The sequence below is a fragment of the Gopherus flavomarginatus genome, chromosome 4 (genome assembly GCF_025201925.1).
Source record: "Gopherus flavomarginatus isolate rGopFla2 chromosome 4, rGopFla2.mat.asm, whole genome shotgun sequence".
Lineage (NCBI taxonomy): Eukaryota > Metazoa > Chordata > Testudines > Testudinidae > Gopherus > Gopherus flavomarginatus.
The window spans coordinates 68151019-68170080 of NC_066620.1; the positions used below are offsets into that span (position 1 = coordinate 68151019).

Sequence of the window (19062 nt, forward strand, 5' to 3'; positions counted from 1 at the left end):
TTACTTGTCATGTGTGCCATGAGAGCTATGATAGCTGTAGAAAAAATGTTCGTGCAAATTAATAAAAGCGATGTTAGGCCATGAATATGTTTCATGATTTTTCTCTACTGATGGAGCTTCTGTGTTGAAACTGACTATAAAAAAATGATTACACTTCACAAGAAAGTACAGCCTCAAGGATACAGGGATTACTTAAGTCCAAAAGTATGATACGAGCCTTCTAGTCACCTCTGATATCACCTACTGATTGCAGACACTCTGTCACCAGAAATATGGGATGAGCTGGAAAAGAAACACTGCAAGCAGTAATTCAAAGTATAAGTGACAAGTGGAGAAATCAAGTCCTACCTATTCCAAATATCAAAATGAACTTTTAGTGATTTCAGGAATTTTCATAAAAGGTCCCTTTTAAATTGTTAGTTAAATTAATAAATTATCCTGCCTCAGTCATTCAAATATTAAATCAGCCCTCAAGATTGAAGTTGATGGGAGTTTTACTTGTATAGAGAAGAAAGAAAATGTATTTCCTTATTGATAACATGGCGGAGGAAGTGAGAAGATCTGGATATGACCTGTATGTGTGGAGAAAGTGAGAATATGAAAGGATGGCTCCCAGGTTACAGTCCTGAGAACAGGGAGGATGAGGGTGGCAGAGAAAAAACAGAGCAGTAAGGGTGTGAGAGAAAAGAAATTCAGATTTGACAGCATTATGTTTAAATTGAGGGAGACACATCCAGGAGATGCAAGAGGCAGGATGAAATAGAGGATTGAATGAGCCAGGAGTGGACAGGTAAATTTATTAGTTAGCATTGAGATATTAGTTGAAGCCATGCAAATGGATGAGATTAACCAAAGAAAATGTGTTAAAAAAAAAAAGTGGAGGACTAGGAATAGATCCATGAAGAATCTACACTGAAGTGAGAGTGAGAAACAGGCAGACATGCCAAAAGAGATGCCAGAATGGCAGACGGAGAAGCCAGAGAAGACAAGCAAAGTGGACAGATTGACAGATGGTGTCAAAAACATAGAGACGTCCAAGAGGATGAGGCTGGGAATTGTGCACCTTCGGATTTGACCAGGAAGAGCCTGTTGGACACCTTGCGAGAACAGTTTCGGTGGAGTGAAGCAGATGGAAGCAAGACTAGTGAGGAACTGGGCTAGAGCTGGAAAAATAACTATGGTAATTTATACCCACAAGCATGATTCTTTTTGCTTTAGGACTAGCAGAATAATTTTGGAAATATCAGTATGGAAGTAATCTTCAGTTTTGACCCAGGGGTGAAATGTGGACCCCGCTGAAGTCAACGGGGGTTTTGCCCCAAGTATCTGAAATTGTCTGTGATGCTTTCCATTCAGCTGCTATGTCCTGACATAAGCACCAGAGTAGATAACGATGTATAGGGTCATTCTTGCTGTCCACTTCTTTAATCCTGCACTACTGAAACCAAAGGAACTTTTACCTTTGATTTCAATGAGGGGAAGATTAGATCATGTGTGATATTCACCGAGACGTTCATCACATTTGGAGTAACGGGGTAGCAGTCTCTGCCCTGCTATCTTTTTCCTCTTTGCATTACATTACTAAACATCAAGGATTGTGAATTAAATCTACAGTAGAATTCAATGTAGATTCTCAAGCTTTTTTTCAGTGTCCTCAGTTTGCTCACTGTCTTCCAATGTCTTCTCACCTTCATAAAGTTATCCAGGGTCAGTTATCTCTCTGCAGTCTTAAAGTGCAAAGAATTCTCACAGGCTTTATTCATCCCATTCTTATCTTTGCCTTCTGACAGCTTTCAATTTCTGTGTCCTCCTCTATTGCTGTGGTTTCTAAAGGTGGAATTATTTGTATTTGCACCCACCCTTTATTTTCTGGGCATAAAAATGAGGAAGCAAATTGTACCTGCAACCAGGGGAGCCCAAATCCTAGCTCTGCTGAAAACATACTCCTTAGTGTGCTATTTTGCCCTCCTATGTTGTACCTCCCAGTTAAGTATTCCCCTGTGCTCTATTGTTACAGTCTATTTGCTATCCCAATACAACGGTAGTGTGGTACTAGTTAGATGTTATTGTCAGGAATGTGTTCATAGTCACATCTTACCCTGTTCTTACATTAAAAGGCAAGTACCATACCTGTAACTTGAGTAGGTGCAATTACTTGACTTGCACTTGAAGTAGAAGCTTCAGGGGCAACTTCAACAGGCAGAGGAGGGGAGGTTTTTTCAATCACTGCTGTTTGACATAGAATGGGAAACAATCCTATTTAAGATATATTTCAACACATAACACACAGCATTGAACTAATCTGATAGTATGAAGGCTTTTTGTAATTTATCCTTCTTTGATTTTAAATAAGAAAAACAGTTTGAAGATTTTATCATTACACCACTTGTGAAAAAAAGCCTTTGTACTAAAGAATGTCTAGTGGCCACATTTTTCGCACCTAAATTTAGATTTAGGCACCTCAATGAAAGTGCCCATTATCAAAGGTGGATTGCACCCATAGCACAACGGACTTCAAACTTTGCGTTCTCATATTCAAGGTCATCCACCATTTCACCTCAGCCTACAATATCTGTCTTTGACTCTTAACACTTTGCCTACCCTTTGCTCCTCCAATGATGCCAACTGTAACCCGTTCCACTCCTGTTTTCTCCTCCTCCTCCTGGCTCTATGACTTTTAACATTCTGCCTCCTGTTCACTGAAAGTTCTCACCAAACCTGTTAGCCAAGCCACTTACATCTTCTAATAAATATCCCTTCAAAAAATCCACGTCTTCCATGTTGCCACAAGTAGTGCACCAATTCACCATTAAGAACAATAGTAACTTGAATGGAACCAAAATGTGCACACTCAGTAACAGTCGTCATGTGGTCTAATTGTCAACCTTCTCATTTTCACATCTTTGGATGATTACTATCAAATGTTGTATCCAGTTTGAAGTTAGAGTGTAATTTCTTTGGGGCAGAGACAATGTTTCTGTTTTCATTCTCTAAAGCACTTAGCACATTTTTAATAATAATGGTACAAAGTTTAGTTGTTGTTTTGTATTATGATTCCCTTTATAATTTTTCTAGGTAAAGAATTTCACTCCTTACAGTATAATCTTTCCATTACACTCCCCTCATGTCACTCCTATTGACTTCAATGGGAGCTCTGTGTGCAGAGCACTGCAGAACTGGACTCAGAGGGACCAGTTCTGCACGCACTTATACAAATAGTCCAACTGACTTTAATGGGGCCGGTCTTGTAAGGATCACTTGCAGGAGTAAAATTATTGCAGGGTCAGGCGCTAAATCTGTGAATCCAGAGTTTCAAATTAGCAATTAGATTCTGAAACAGAAAGCAACGTACAGCAAAATGTAGTATTCCATTCTTTGATTCACAAGTACTGTCTTCCGCTAAAAGAGGAATCAAAAAGAGCTACCTGGAAATTTTGGATGCAGGTTAATTGTTGAAATCCCAGGAGAAAGCTGAGGTTGACCAGGCTCGAGCACAGGTTTTTCTTGATCATCAAGTGAAACTAATTCCTAAAAAAAAAATTAAAAATTTACAATTTGAAGATATGATTTTAATGCAGTTTTCTGAGTTGTGTGGGGAACTACTGTCTGGAAAAACAGCTGCTGTTTTTCCATACCTATTACATGTTAACAGCAAACTAAGTATTACTAATTAAAATATGAAATAATAATGGTGGCATACCATGCAATACTGCCATTATCTGAAGTGGTTACTCATAAGGGTTCTAGTTCCACATTCGTGTTGCCACCCATGAGCAGCCCCATCTCTCACTTCATAACAGTTAAAAATATATTTAATTGCAGCTTAGAGTGCAATTTTATATTTTATAAATATATCTATATCACAGATATAGGACATACTCATGAGCATCTCTGTAGGCCTTTGGCTGACAGAGAACTTATTACAATGGTCATTGTATTTGACTTTTTATTTTCATAAATTAGAGATGCTTGCATCGCTATGGAGGAGTGAAATGAAGCATAGCTATTGTTATCCCTAACAAATCAAAGCAGAAAAGCAGCTCATGTCAAGTTGCTGGTCCACTACAACCCCTAAATCCTTTTCAGAGTTACCGCTTTTCATGATACAGTCCTCCATTCTATAGGGATGGCCTGTGTTCCTTGTCCCTAGATGTACGACCTTTCATTTGGCTATATTAAAACACATTGTATTTGAATGGGCTCAGCCTACCAAGCAATCCAGATCAGTCTGTGACTTCCCTATTTAACCTCATCATGGAAATTTTTGTTAGAGGTACTCTTGCATGCTATTCATCTAGGCCTCAATTCAAGGAAGCACCCCCATTCAGGATAGCACTTAAGCACATGCTTAAAGCCCATTAAGCACATGTTCAAGTGAGTTGCTGAATACAGATGGAGTGATGAATCAGAGCCCTAACCTTTATGAACATATGATGAATCACAGTGTTAGCCCTAAGCGACTATGACTGATGCTTTTTCATTGCCACTGGGAAATTTCAGCGGAAAATTAAACAATATGTGTACTACCAATGAGTCTGAATTGCCACAGCCTCAAACAGTAACGATTATACTCTCATATATAGTACATTTCTCAGAACTGGATGCAAATCTCATGGATCCTCTATTGTATTGTAGTTATTTGTGAAAGCATATAATATAGAATTCATGCTTTACCTGATCAGGGGCTGCAGTTGCCACTAAAACCAGAAAGAAAAGAAAAGGAAAGGAATTAACTAGTTTGAATAGAAAGAATATATGTCAAAAACATGAGTCATTTTAATGTGTTTTGAAATTATCCGTGCATTCCAGGCCTTAGTACCATTTTAAAACAATTAACCAAGAAATTATCATCAGATTCAATTTCCACTTGGCTGTCTCATAAAGACTATGTACTTGATTCTGATCTCACACTGGTACAGATGAGAAGTAACTTTGCAAAAGTCAGTGGACTTACTCTGATATAAAACAAGGTCAGAATCACGCTCTACACACAGCCTGCCATCTTATCCCCTAATTTTCAGCTCCATAAGCTAGTTCTTACATAATTTTCCTAGAACTTGTCAGAGCCGCTGGGAAACACAGTGATGCCTGCAAAACTATGGTATTGTATTTTAAAGCATTTGTTTTTATGTAGTAGTTTTGTTATTGCTGTTGATGTTGTGAGCCTTGTGTATATTCTTGTGAATTAAGGGGAAAAAGGGAGAGTGAAAGACCCAAATTAACCACATCAAAAAAATGTGCAATTCCTGAATTTGGCTCAAGAAATACTTGGGATAAACATTATGGGCCATGAAATTCAACAAAGCTCCATAGATTTACCCTAGCTGATGAGCTGACTCTGTAACTCAGATGACGACTGAGAAAAATGTTTTTTTTTATATTATTGTACAGTACTGCTATTGTAATCAGACAGTGTGTGAGAGGACTAAGCATGTATATTATAGTTAGGGCCCTACTATATTCATGGTTAATTTTGGTCAATTTCACATTCAAAGATTTTAAAAATTGTAAATTTCACAATTTCAGATATTTAAATCTGAAATTTCACAGTGTTGTACCTGTAGGGGTCCTGACCCAACTCTGAAGGCAGCAGTGCAGAAGGGTGGCATGGTATGGTATTGCCACCCTTACTTCTCTGCTGCTGCTGGTGGGGCGCTGCCTTCAGAGCTGGGTGCCTGGCTGGCAGCCGCCGCTCTCTGGCCACCCAGCTCTGAAAACAGCACAGAAATAGGGGTGGCAATACCGTAACCCTCATATGATAACTTTGCGATCCCCCCACAACCTTCTTTTGAGTCAAAACCCCCATTATGAGAAATGCTAGTCTCCCCCCCCCCGAGAAATTTGTATAGTATAAGGTGAAACCAGACTTCATGACAGATTTCATGGTGGTGACCAGATTTCACAGTCCGTGATGCGTTTTTCATGGCCACGAATTTGGTAGGGCCCTAATTATGGTATCTGGTTTCAGTGAAATTTAGGGTTTTTCTACACTTAAAATGCTACAGCAACACAGCTTTGGTGCTTCAGTGTAGACACTACCTATGCCAATGGAAGGAATACTCCCACTGGTGTACATAATCCACCAATTCTTTTATCAGCCTAGCCCAGTCTACACAGGGACTTAGATAGGCTTAAGAACGCCATTCAGGGGTGTGAATTTTTCACGCTCTTTACTGAAGTAGTTAAACTGGCCTAACTTTCTAGTGTAGACCAGGTCTTAGTAATGAATTTGGCAGAAACCTGGCATATAAATTATTGTTTTGTAATACATTTTTGTTTTGGTATTAATCTGCTCAGTTGTGCAGTATTTAAGTTGTAAAGTAGCAAAATATAAAACAAATAGAAATAACTTTCTTGCCAAGTTTGTCCTCAAAAGTTCCATATTAAAAAAAAATCTTTATTTTACAAACAAAAATTTGTTGCTAGTTAGTTACTCCCTAAATGTTGTCAACTGCTTCATAATCTTTCAGAAATGAGTATGTTAACATTAAATATTTAAGCTTGAAAATGTAATGCATCTTAGGTATTTTTATATTATCCTAACTGCTGATAGACAGATCTGAGTCTTTTAAATCCTTAAAGAGAGCTACTGTCAATCCTATGTAAGTCTCAAAGACTATCTTGAATGCAAATCCAATGCAGACTCTCTAAAGGATGCCATCTGCTAACAGTTTAATTCTTTTAAAATATGGTTTGGATCCTCAAAGATGTTGGGCCAGATTCCTGGCCCCTGTTCCAGTCAGAAAACTGGCCCAGCATTTGTGGAGCCACTGTTTCTATTCCCTCTCCTTTGAGGATTCACCCCAATTATGGCCAAGGAGCACACAATATATTCTCAAGAGGTGCATGACTTATTCTGGGCTGACTGTAGGCCAGGCTGGCCCCTACCATAACTCTAGTATGGCAATGTGGGAATCACAGAGAAGTCCTTGCTCTGCCCTCAACACTGGCAGACAGGAGGAAGGGTGGAATAGCAACCTCTATCCCAGATCTATGCCACTGGAGGAGTCCCCTATGCTGAGAAGATTTTTCTGTTGCAGGCTATGCTGACTTTAGATTCAGTGTGCACCTGTGATGTAGCATAAGTGCTATGCTAAAGGCTCCCCGGCCTGGTGAGTATACCCATTACAGAGCTGATGAGCCCTGCAGGCTCCTGGCCTGTAACTTACCCACCCTTAAGTAAGGAAATTGTCATTAACTGAGCATGAAAGTCTCTTGATATGGACCTGTTTGGTCTGTGAAAGTTAAACTTACTTAAACTGAAGATATTCAACTTGAGGAGCTTGCAATCTCTGCTGGCTTTACCACAGGAGTAAGGCATCCTTAGCAGAAGTGTTCTTAATAGAGTTGATCAAAGTTTAATTGAAAATGTAATTTTTCCACCAAAAAAAGGCTTTTTTGTCAAAATGAAAATTTCCATGGAAAATATCTAGTATTGACTAAACAAAACAAAAATTGGGAGGAGGGGATGTCACCAAAAAATCAAAACATGATTTCCCCCCCCATTTCTAGCAACCAAAAATGAAGCATTTTTGGCCCAATGCTAGTTTTCAGTAGAAATGTTACGGTTTTCCATTGCTGTAAACTGATTTTTTCCCCAGGTTTTGTGGGGGGGGTTTTCATGGGAACAAAAACCATTTCCTCACCAGCTCCAGTTCCTAAGCACTGCAGGTAAACTGAGCATAGAAACTAAGAATATTTTGCATTTCAGATGTCAAAGGTTGTATTAAATGTATAAAAAGGATAAAAATTCTAACACGCAGGTTCATCATTACTGACTTCAAGTGAGCATGGTGTTTTTTTAATGTGTGTAAATTTTAAAACTAGTGAGTCAATTTTCTTCAAACTTTCCTGACCTTTCACATCTCCCTGAGTTCTATAAAATTTAGAATTTCTAGCTTTAGTTGTTTTGGTTTATCCTTGCACAAAATTTCTGGCGGGAAAAGTGTAAATTTCATTTTTGGTCTGAGACTAAGCATGGAAAATTTCAGCTCAAAAGGAACTGTGTAAGAAAGGTATGAGCAACTGAAAAGGCAGAATTAGAACAGAGAGAATCCCTTGAGTTCTTTAAAATACCAAGTAGTCTTTATCTTCCTTTCAGGGCCTAAACAGGTTGACAATTCCTCTTCAAAGATTGAAAAGTCTGAAGTCTCTCCCTCTACTAATGTAACTCGTATTGTAGTAGATGGAACTCACTTACTTGAAAAGTATCTCATATTTTTTCTACCTTCCTGATGCAGAAATATCCCTCAGCCTTCCAAAATGAAGGCTGCCAAGTTCAAGGTAGGATTTTCCAATGCAAAACAAATTGACTATTTATGTTTGTTTGTTTTTCAATTAAAATGTTAGGGGTTTTTTGTTTGGTTTTTTTGTTTTTGTTTGTTTTTTTAAAAAAAGGAACACCAGGGAATTGATCCTCAGAAGTAGTAAATCTATGGTGACTGCATTTCCCATGAAGTTCTGCAAAATTTACTCAGACACTTCCAACTGTTGCCTCTGTGAACCAGTTGCATAATTACTTCTTGAAAATAACATATAAAAAGGACTCAAAACCATCACAACACTCCTCACAATCAGATTTTTACCTGCCTATATTCTGTTCACCAATAGCGTGCTGGCAATGCATTTATTTTTGCACATGCTGCAGGCTGTCTGTATTTCTTTGCTTCTGCATTCAAATTAAGCATGTTAAGAACAGGCCATTTTAAAGCTGCTAATGGTATTTAGAGGAGCTTGCAGAAACCCATGCAAAGACTGAGAAAAAAAACTTACAGAAAGAGGCCTCATTGTAAGAAATAAGACACTAATGAGACTTTTCATATTTTAGAGATGCCTAATATTGTTACCGGAATCCTAATAATAGAACAAACATTTTCTGTTTCTATTACTCACAAAAATTAGGCTGAACTGTGGTTTTCTCTCTGTGCAGAGTTTTCAGTGTACAAGGGGAGCTACTGTATAACAATGGCTGAGAACTACAGTCTGTAGCATAATTCATTCAGTAACATGGAGCTCTTCATTATTAAAAAACCCTCAAATTCTATACGAACACTGTATAAAAAGGATGTAAAACAGAAGTACATGCACAGAAATATAGCTATCTACTAAACTACAATTCAAGATCCTTTTCCACTCTCACCTTCTTGCACAGCCACCTCAGGCTCACTTTTCTGTGAGAAGGTCAGTGCCTCCACTGGCTCTTCCTTTGCTGGGAGAGGTGGAGGAGAAGTACCTTTAGCAACAGGCTGAGTAATCTGGGTCTTGCCAATGACAGGTGGCTGTACTCTAACTGCAGGGTGATGATATAGCTTGTTTCTATGAGAGCCAGAAACCGTATAACCCATTCCACCAGGGCAGATTTCCTTAAAAGCAGCTAGATTTGGGATGGGAAAATATTCCTTTTAAGAGTCTAAAAGTGCAATATTTTGACACAATGGAAAATATAACGAACAAAAATCAACTCTGCTACTATATGTACATTTTAATAACAAAATATGCTATAGTTAAGAACAAACATTATTGCATGCTAATGTTGAATACCTCCGAAAAATTACTTTAGGACTTAATTCATTCCTCTATAAAAGGCTTTTCCTCCAGTTTGTTATTTTTTCTTCAGCTGTGTTAAATATGCTTCTTCATCTGAACCATTTTTAATTAATCTAATTCAAATAGTATGTTATTTCTGAGGTGACTTTTCATCTGAAACTTGTCATTGTTTATAGAGCATAAGTAACTAGGATTTATTATTTCTATAGTTTCCTTTTTGAAGTTGCCAAAGAATAAAAAGTAGCTTCTCACTATCACTGAACCAGAGACAACAAGCTGAAAAATCTTGATTTATAACATTTATTTAAGTGATATGAATCAACTACACTAGAAACCTGACATAGTCCTTGAACTAGAGCCCACTGAACTCAACATGACTGAGTCTTTCCACAGATGTCAGTTGGCTTTGGATAATGCCCATAATGAATGTTAAAATTCTAGTGAAACAATGATATACTCCATAGGTCCTAACATGGAGTTACCTGGTTTATAAATCAGTCTCTCAGAATAAGTGAAATTGAATGAAATTTAACCCTGGAAAAGATTATTTCAGTGAAATACTAAGATCTCCTACAATTGAAAAGTTCTGCTGGATACTACCTAATTGCTGGGGAGGAGACTACTGAAAAAAGAGTGTTACCAGCAAAAGCATATTTTAGACTGGGGTTTTTAAGAGAGTTGTGTAGCAATCTGACTTTAAAAACAGTGTTATTAGAAAAGTAAACATTTAAAAAATAGGCAGTGGCTATAATTTACATGAAAAATCTCATTCAAAAATTATTTTGTCATATATTAATCTTTAAATGAAAGATAAAAAATGTTTCAGTAACTCAAATGTGATATTAATAAATGATTTAAAGGAAACCTGTGGTGTGTCTTTCAGAAATCTACAACAACATAAGGTCACCTATTTTTTCTTAAAAATAAAATTAAACTAATATCAAAATATCTCCAAAAGTAAGGGTTCCAAAAAGGTCCCCAAATATATAGTACCTGTTTCATCCTACAATATTATCTTCAAATTAAATATACAGTGGTGATCTTGCCCCACTGAAATTTAAAATGTATACTGAATCCATTGTTCTGATTCACGCAGAAATAACAGGATTAAAAAATTGTAGTATGGTATAATATTAAAAAAAACCACGCCTTTCCATATGTGCAGAAAAAAACAACAACACTTCATCTGGATTTTTAAAAAGAGTATTTCTTTAGTACTTGCTAAGAGGGTTGATATATGATCAGATCATCTCTAGAAGGGAGGAGGGGAAATCCTGCTCATAAATCTTTCAGAAAAAAAGGTAGTTGAAGCTAAGCAGCATCTATTCTGACCCCCCATTAGTCCCTCTGCATGAACTCCAGGCTCTGAGGTTTGGGAATTGTAGCAGGATGCAGAGGGCCTCTGGCTCTGTGATCATTCCACCCAAAATAGTGGATTCTTGCACTGTGCTTGAAAAACTCAGCTGGTGGAGGAGAGAAACAAGTTAGGGGTTTAGTAGGAGCAGGGCCTTATTTCCATCACTGCTCTAAATACAACCAAGTTGATATGTGGGACAATAGTGCCCAGGGGGGCAATAGTGCCCAGGGAGGAACTCAGAGAATCTGGCCCTTCATGTTCCAGTGAAGATACTTCACATCAGAGGAAGATAGACCCCTATATCTTGAAACATGAATGAAGCCAGTCCCAACAGACCACCAATCCTTGCCAGCTGAAGAGGGTGATGCAGCTTAAACCCTATAGTTTAAAATTTGCTGAGTTTTTCATTTAATTTTGATCCACTCAGATCTTTTTACAATAGAAGGCATGATCTAGCCTATTGCATGCTTTTTCATTCCTAATTTGCATAGTACTTTTGCAAATGCTAATATATTTTATTAAATGGCTACCTCATGTTTTACCCACCTTAAAAAGGGGCTCAAAATATATTACAGGGCAAAGTTGTACAGCCAGCCTCCAATCTGGCACTTGCAGTCAATTGCTGGTACAATTTTGTAGGGACAAAAGATGTTGTTTAGAAATCCACTGAAGTCACAAATCAGGTAGTTTGATGTCTATATAACCTCACTTGTGCTTCTAATTAATTGTGGACACAAAAGTGGAGATCAGATTAAAGTCGCTTCAAAAATATGTCCCTTAAATATGTTCCTTACTTTTAAAATGACTACATACAGAAGTTCTACTTAATTACGTGCCTAAAACAATATTACAAAATAATGTCCAAATATACTCCACAGATTTTTCATTCTAGTGAACCCATCACATATATATTTTAACTATGGATCCTATCTTTTTTTGCAGTATGTTCAGTGGGAGTTTTAGTAATGCAAAAGATGTAGGGTGAAATTCAAGTTCCATTGAAGTCAATGGCAAACTCCTTTTATCTTCAGTTGGGCCAGGATTTCACCCACAGAATCAGGCTCCCATATTAATAATTGACTTCTTTTGTATATTTTATATTCTCTCATTAGTAAACTAATATGTGAATTTATTTCATTAGAATAGTCACTCTAATTATATGAATAGCATACAGTATTAAAACACTTCTTTTTATTTGAGAAAAACTTTTGCAAAAAGATATTTGTCCAGTTCTAATTTAGACCAAGCAGGACACAAACCCTTTCATAATCTTTAGAATTCTCACAGGAACCATATATTGTTCCTGCAGTTAAATAACTAGTCACCCGATGAGAATATTGTTCCATGTAAAAACTGCTCAAACATTACTTGTCTGACAGTGAAAAACAGATGGACTTAAAAAGTCACCATTGATGTATGAATTATCAGTCAAATATTCATACAGGAAATAATGGCCCAAATATTCAAAAGTAACTAGTAATTTTGATTGCTTCAGTTTTTGGAGTCCAAATTCAAACATCTTAACGGGGCCAAGTATTTTCTGAAAATTAGATCCTGTTATGATGTTCCATGCTGGACAGCCAAACATTTCCAGTCACTTCTGAAAATATGAGCCAATGTACCATAAAACCATGCTCTAGATAAGAATAAAAATTTCCTGTGTCATACCAGTGACATCTATAGCAGCACTTTCAGTAAACACAGTGTATTATAGTTCAAGTTCTATTCTATCTCCTACAAATCCAGGAACCTACTAATCCACTAAACACAGCTGAAACAATTATTAAATTTAATACACATAATGGTAATAAAATTGAGCTAGAACAGTGAACTGATGTTAAGTGTTTTTAGTCATTTGTTTTACTATAAATCCAAATGACATAGTGAACTAATCTTGAAATGAAGCCTTAAAAGATTCAGAATTCTGACATTTAAGTTTTAAGTAACATTAGCTAATAGGCACTTTGAAATAATCCTTACTACTCGCATTGAGTAGTATCTTAGTCTGTGAGTGGCTTCACTAAAACCAATGGTCTCATCTCTTTGGTGTACCAAGTTGATGACTGATGCATCTTTTTAGTTCGGTAAGCCTTTTTAAAAAAACAAAACCCAACCAGACAACTCATGGAATAAAGTGTTACTCAAAGTAAGTAAGGATGATAAAATCTGACCCTAAGTGTACCACAAGTGATTGTTTCAGCCAAAAGTAATTTGTAATATTTAATTTTTAAGGTTTTACTAATCCTATGATACCATCCTTGGCACCACCCTACAAAAGTGTGTTAGAAACATATTGGAAAAAAAGGGGGAGTACATTTGCCCACATGTAACTTCTGCTATTTATAATGAAAACTTAATGCATGCAGGTGCAGCAAGCTATTTCCCAAAACCTTCCATCATTTCGTTTCTGCCTTTTATGTTTGAAAAGTATTAAAGGCACTTTGGTTCAATTTATCCAGATCCCTGTAAACTAACCTTATCTTCATGTTACAGGAATTAGTAATTTAAAATCCTCCACACTGAGATGGGTCTAGTTGCTAAACTGGAAGCCTACCATTACATAGCAAAGGAAAATCCCATCTTTGTTATGAATGCTTGTTTATCCAAACAAAAAAAGCTGTATTGTATTTTTCTATTAACATTTACAAAACCAGTAAGAAACTACAGGGTAAAAAAATAGATAAAATGTAGGAGATGTTATAGTACGTACACTGCATACAGTGCGTGGGTGAACGTTTGAGGTTTTTCTGGGCACCTCTTACCTGTTCCTGGAAGGGGACATTTCTCACAGTGTGGGCCCCAGGCCTTGCCAACACTGCAACAGCAGAGCTGCTTGCTGAGCTGAACAGAGAGAGGGTGCATGCACTGCTTTCCTGCACTGACAAACCGGTAACAGGGCCCTTTCTCTTCAGAGACCATAGGATTATCAGCTGCAGCAAAAAGGGAAGGAGGACGCTAGAGTTTACATGAGAAACACCACAGGAGTTCCAGTACCAGCTAACAGGATTAACACTGCTATCTGCCAACAATTTTTTTTTAAAATGCCTGAGTCTCTCAGTACTCAGGACATGAAGACGATTTCTTATTTGGCATCAACAGCATCTGAATTCAGACGAGCACTACACACAACACAAAATTGATATTTTAGGAATCAAAGCTGATGTTCACACCAGAAGTTGCCATGCTCTAGCAGCACAGAATTAGAAACAGCTCTCTTTCCCATGCATGAGCACTACAGCATAAGCTTAAAGCAGGTGAACAGTAATACAGAACACTGTAAGGCTACAGTCACACCACCACTCAGACTTACAAAGCCATACAAACAGATGGGACTGCAAAAGGGCTATTTTTAATATTATATATCAGACAGCTGTTCTTAAATGGACAAGGCAATTAGATATTTACATTTCACTGCGTTTTATACATTTTAACAACAACTGGTTGATTATTTCTAGTCCTGACAACAAAGACATTTTGTAATTAAAACAGCTGAATAAAGGGAACAATTTTAGATTATCCTGCTGTTCGTTTCTTTCACCAGACTTACGAGGTGTTTGCTGAAACAGTTAGTTAGTAATGCTGCAGGCAATGCCCCATCTACCCCCTCAAATATATGAGATTAAATATTCCACTGAGATTCAAAATTGCTCTGGTCCAAGAAAATCACAATGCCTTAGCATATTTTTGATTATTGCACATACAAAGGGTATAAACTTTGCCTAGTGTGGACATAATATGAGGCTGAGATCCATCCAACCTTAATATTTAAAAAAAAAAGTTGACAGAGCTGGGTGAAAGGTTCAGTTAAATCAAAATAAGGGCAAAGATTTCAGAGATGTGGAAATCAACTGAAAATGTCAGAACATATATGCAAACTAACTGTAATGTAATTTTTAAACTATAAAAAGTTACTTAATATTTGAGCATCAACAGCCAGCCGCATAGGACAGTGACTAAGTCTCAGAACTCATGTCTGATACAATATTTAGGGCTATGTTGTGTCTTCCAAAGGCACAGACACAGAAGGTCGGGGGAAAAAGGGGCAGAGATTGAGCTTTATATATATTTTCCCCCTACCTCATCAGCTTTTCATATTAAAAATTCAGGTATTGCCTACCCTGTTTTTCCTATAAGACACTATGGTCAATTGGAGAAGTCATAAGTTTATGACCTCAGAAATCTGGAGCAAGTAAAGCCTGATTTAACTAAGGGAGGAAATTATTCTTATTCATGCTGTTTACAACTTTTTCACTTTGCTAATGCCTACTTAACTCCAACACCCAAGAAAAATTTTGGGAGAAAAGATGTTTTTGTTAAAGATTCAACAAAACAGAAATTCGTAACAAACATTTCAAGTATCTCCATTAATCTTCATGGTGGAATTTCACTGAACAATATGTGATGTCTCTGCTTATGTAGTCTTAAACTGCCATGACTTTTTTTTGCCACTTAATCACACTACGACTACGTAAAAACTTTTAAGTTGCCAAATAACTAAATAAAGTTTCTTATGTATTCACAGTACTGCCCAGGTTTTCCCTTCATCAAGCACAGAGTAATGGAAGGAAGACTACTGAGGTGACAATCTCATCATCAACAAAGCAAAAATGGAAAATTGTAAGGGTGATTTTGTTGTATCTTTTGCATTACTGCATTCTGAAGAGATTTCTCCCACTAAATATCAGCATTCCAGATTATTTTTCCCAGATCTGTTAACAAAACTTGACTTCATCCTGGGACACGTAACTTCAATCCTTTGCATATTTCTAAGGTTGCATCTATTTTCTTGGTAGTATCATGATGCCAGCACCCACACCCATCTGGCATGCCTCTCAGACTGCTGTAATAGTAACAAGTATTGGTACCATGGTGGTCAGAAAGCATGTCCCCACCACCCTCAGGGACACACACATCCTTTCCATGATAATATCAACAGAGTTCCCACCGCCTCTATTTTTGAGTGGAAGGGACATTCCAGTCTCTGCTTTCAAGGTGACATCCCCTCCCAAAGCTCCCTGCTAGCTCCATTCTAGTGAGGGAAAACAGAAAAGGAAAGATACATTCTTCTCATTCCCTTCCCAATATCACTGAGCAAAGACTTTGTCTGTTACATTAAAAGAATAATAAATCAAGTTTTTCCGCAAGTGGGGCTCAGATACGTCATCCAGAAATAAAACATGCCTTCTCTGAATGATAATCACCAGCACTACTGAGGCTTTTCGTAATCCTATCCTTCTTGACAGCCTAATATGGAGAGGGACAGCAAGGAGAAGCCATGATTCTAATGTGAGTACTTTTAATATTATTAATCTGTATTGAGGTAACATTAAAGGGTCCAGTGAAGACCGTGTCTCAATCGTTGTGCTAGGTTTTGTACAAACCCCACAGGAAACACAATTCTTGCCTAGTGGAGTTTATAATCTAATTTGAAACAAGGCACAAGAAGTGAGTTTAACAAAAAACAGGTGGGGAAGGGGAGGGAGGACAGAGGTAACAGTAATAAAATTATGCGTTTTCAGCAGTTTGGACGGTGAATAAAGATCATATTTAGGAAATGCATAGGAAGGAGTGGCAGGATTTAGACGTCACCTGAATGTGCATGTTTAGAGGGAAGGTGAAGCAAGTTGTCACCCAAATTACCTGTCTGAACGAAAGGGAATATCACGGAGTCATCAACCATGAAGGTAAGTATCACAGTAAGGACATGTGTACTTGATATTTGAGGTAGGAAGACTGCATACCTAATTTCTGTGACTGCAGCATTCAGTGCTGGTAATCATAACTAAGGATCATGTGTGGAATTCCAGTACAGGGTGCTCATATCAAAATATTACCATGTAAATAGTTACTTCATATTTCTAATGTCTCAATATCCCTCTGACTTACTTCTCTGTCCTAAATGTTGTTTGCATCATCAACCAATTCAGTATCATGCTGTTTATTCTCTCTTCAAGAGCCTAAATGACAATGTTAACTATAAGATCCATGTCATATTCAGTTAGACATCATTCCCGTTTATAGCTGTTCAGAAAATATATAAAAATCAATACAAAATCTGTAGGAGGGAAAACCAATTTTTGTGTGTGAAAAATATCAGTTTCGACAAAATTTTATTTAGAGAAAAAAAGTGTCCCTTGCTGTTATAGGGAGGCAATGTCTTAAAATCTAAACTTTATTAAATATGTCAAAATATAATTATAATTCTCTTATAAGACATGTATAAGTATATCAGAAATCCCATGGGTATTCCATCCAAAAAAGCTATTAAATAATTCAGGAAAATCATTAACTCGAAGCATAATGGTATCCTACAGCAAAAGGCTAACCAGAGATAAGAAGTCTGTTGTATAACTGGTCTTTTCATTTCCAATTTTAATTCTTATCTGAAGTGAAACCATAAGTATTATATATTCTGTAAGTCATTAGTTTGACTGTTTGTAAAGCTACCATTTGGGAGAAAAATAAAAGAAGATGTTGGCATTGTTGGTCATGTACAATTTTATGATTTACTTTTATGGTGCATAAGTTTTTGAATAAAAGTTGTTATTCTGCCAAAATAACAGAGGCATATTAATTATTTCATTTTCTGTTACTAAGAAAATGTGCCACGTTAAAAAAGAAATCAGTGGTATTTCTCTGGAAAAATTGATCAAGTTCAGTTGTTTTAATTTTCCTCTGCCACACACGTTCCCTCTGCAAAAAATAAAAGGTGTCAAAGCCTTGGGGTTGGAAGCTGGCAGAGTGGCTGGAGGGAAACGGAGTTGGGGTGGAGATAGGACAGACATTAGAACTGGCTGGGCAAGGGGACTAGGACTGGAAATCAAGAAAGGAGCAGAATGGGACAAAGAACCTGGAGAGAAATGGGGTGGGGACAGGGAGCCAGTGAGTGTGGGGAGACAGAGATTCAATGAGGAGCTGGGGTGTTGGAGACTGCAGGGCAAGAAAACTGGAACAGAGAACCAGTGGAACTGGGAGAAGGAGATGAGGGTGAAGGGGGGAGAGATCTGAGGATGGGCGGGGTGCATGAGGAGAACTGGACTGGCTGGGCAAAGAGACTGGGACAAGGAGCCAGGGAAGGGTGAGGGACACATCAAGCTTGGACGAGGAGACAGGGAAAAAGATTGGGACAGGGAATGTGGACTGGGAGAAGTGGAGGCCAGGATAGGCAAGAGAGAGACTGGATGAGGAACTAGGGGAAGGGAGGAACAGGAAATTGCTGGGCAAGGAGACAGGACTGGAATGGGGCACGAGAAGCCTGAGGAATGGAGATTGGGAATCATGTTGCGATAACTGGGCCTACAAATTTACCCTAGTTATGACTTCAGCTGTAAACACTGTGAAAGTTAATAAATAAAAATAATAATATAATAATTAAATTAATAATGACATTTTACAATAACCTTTAAAACAAGTGCTGATGTGAAAAGGTACAAAAGACAGACAGAAACACTGCATTAGTCCAAACAAAAAGGCTTCCTGATATAATTCAAAGACTGTGTTAAGATCATGCTTGGTAAACAAGAAAAGTGTGGAACCAGAAATCAGTGAACTAAAACATGTGTGTCGGAAACGAAGTCTAAATGGTGGACAAAATAATAGGGATGAGCTATTCCACCCACTATTCCCTTTGTGGGTCCTTAAAGAAAGAGACTTTGAGAGAAAAAATGGCTACTGGAGCAAGCTTCACCATCACGGCTGCCAACCCATACATCTCCTGGTACCCTGGGCCTTGTGCATCCTGATCCTAAGAATTGTCCTGACCAGACTGGGCCAGAGAGAGGGACTTAGGTGACATCACTACCTCTACTGGCTCCAGATGAATTCCAAACACCATCTGGGATGAAACAGGATTGGACTTTACCAACAGCAGCAACAACAGATCCAGCCCATCTCAACTAACTTATTTTCTCTTCCCCAAAAGGACAGTTATTACCAACTCAGATACCATCTAAGAGTCTATCAAACAAGAGGTTTTTCCTTCTAAAAGCTCTCTCCAGCTAAAGGGAAAAGGAACAAGGGATGCTGTTAAAATGAAAGCCTTATTTAATAGTTTACATTTCAAATGTGTTGTTTTTCCTTCTTTTCTTTATCTATAACAGCAAGCTAAAAGGATTTTTAGTTGTGGGTTTGCCATGGTATTAAGTAGGCTGAGGTCTCTG

The 19062-nt window shown here is 37.7% G+C and overlaps 1 protein-coding gene across 10 annotated transcripts in view; it reads right to left on the reverse strand.

Annotated features, from left to right (window-relative positions):
- The window catches only part of LTBP1 (latent transforming growth factor beta binding protein 1), a 358939-nt gene that overhangs the window by 116293 nt on the left and 223584 nt on the right, over positions 1 to 19062 (reverse strand). For 3 of the 10 annotated variants that reach the window (XM_050951316.1, XM_050951315.1, XM_050951324.1), the window contains 5 exons: positions 13666 to 13833; positions 9140 to 9373; positions 4675 to 4697; positions 3426 to 3528; positions 2131 to 2229 (listed from right to left, as the gene is read on the reverse strand). In XM_050951316.1, coding sequence (XP_050807273.1) covers positions 2131 to 2229; positions 3426 to 3528; positions 4675 to 4697; positions 9140 to 9373; positions 13666 to 13833 — 627 coding nt within the window. The remainder of the gene's footprint in view (positions 1 to 2130; positions 2230 to 3425; positions 3529 to 4674; positions 4698 to 9139; positions 9374 to 13665; positions 13834 to 19062) is intronic. The other 7 variants (XM_050951318.1, XM_050951325.1, XM_050951317.1 and 4 more) reach the window with 5 other exon arrangements.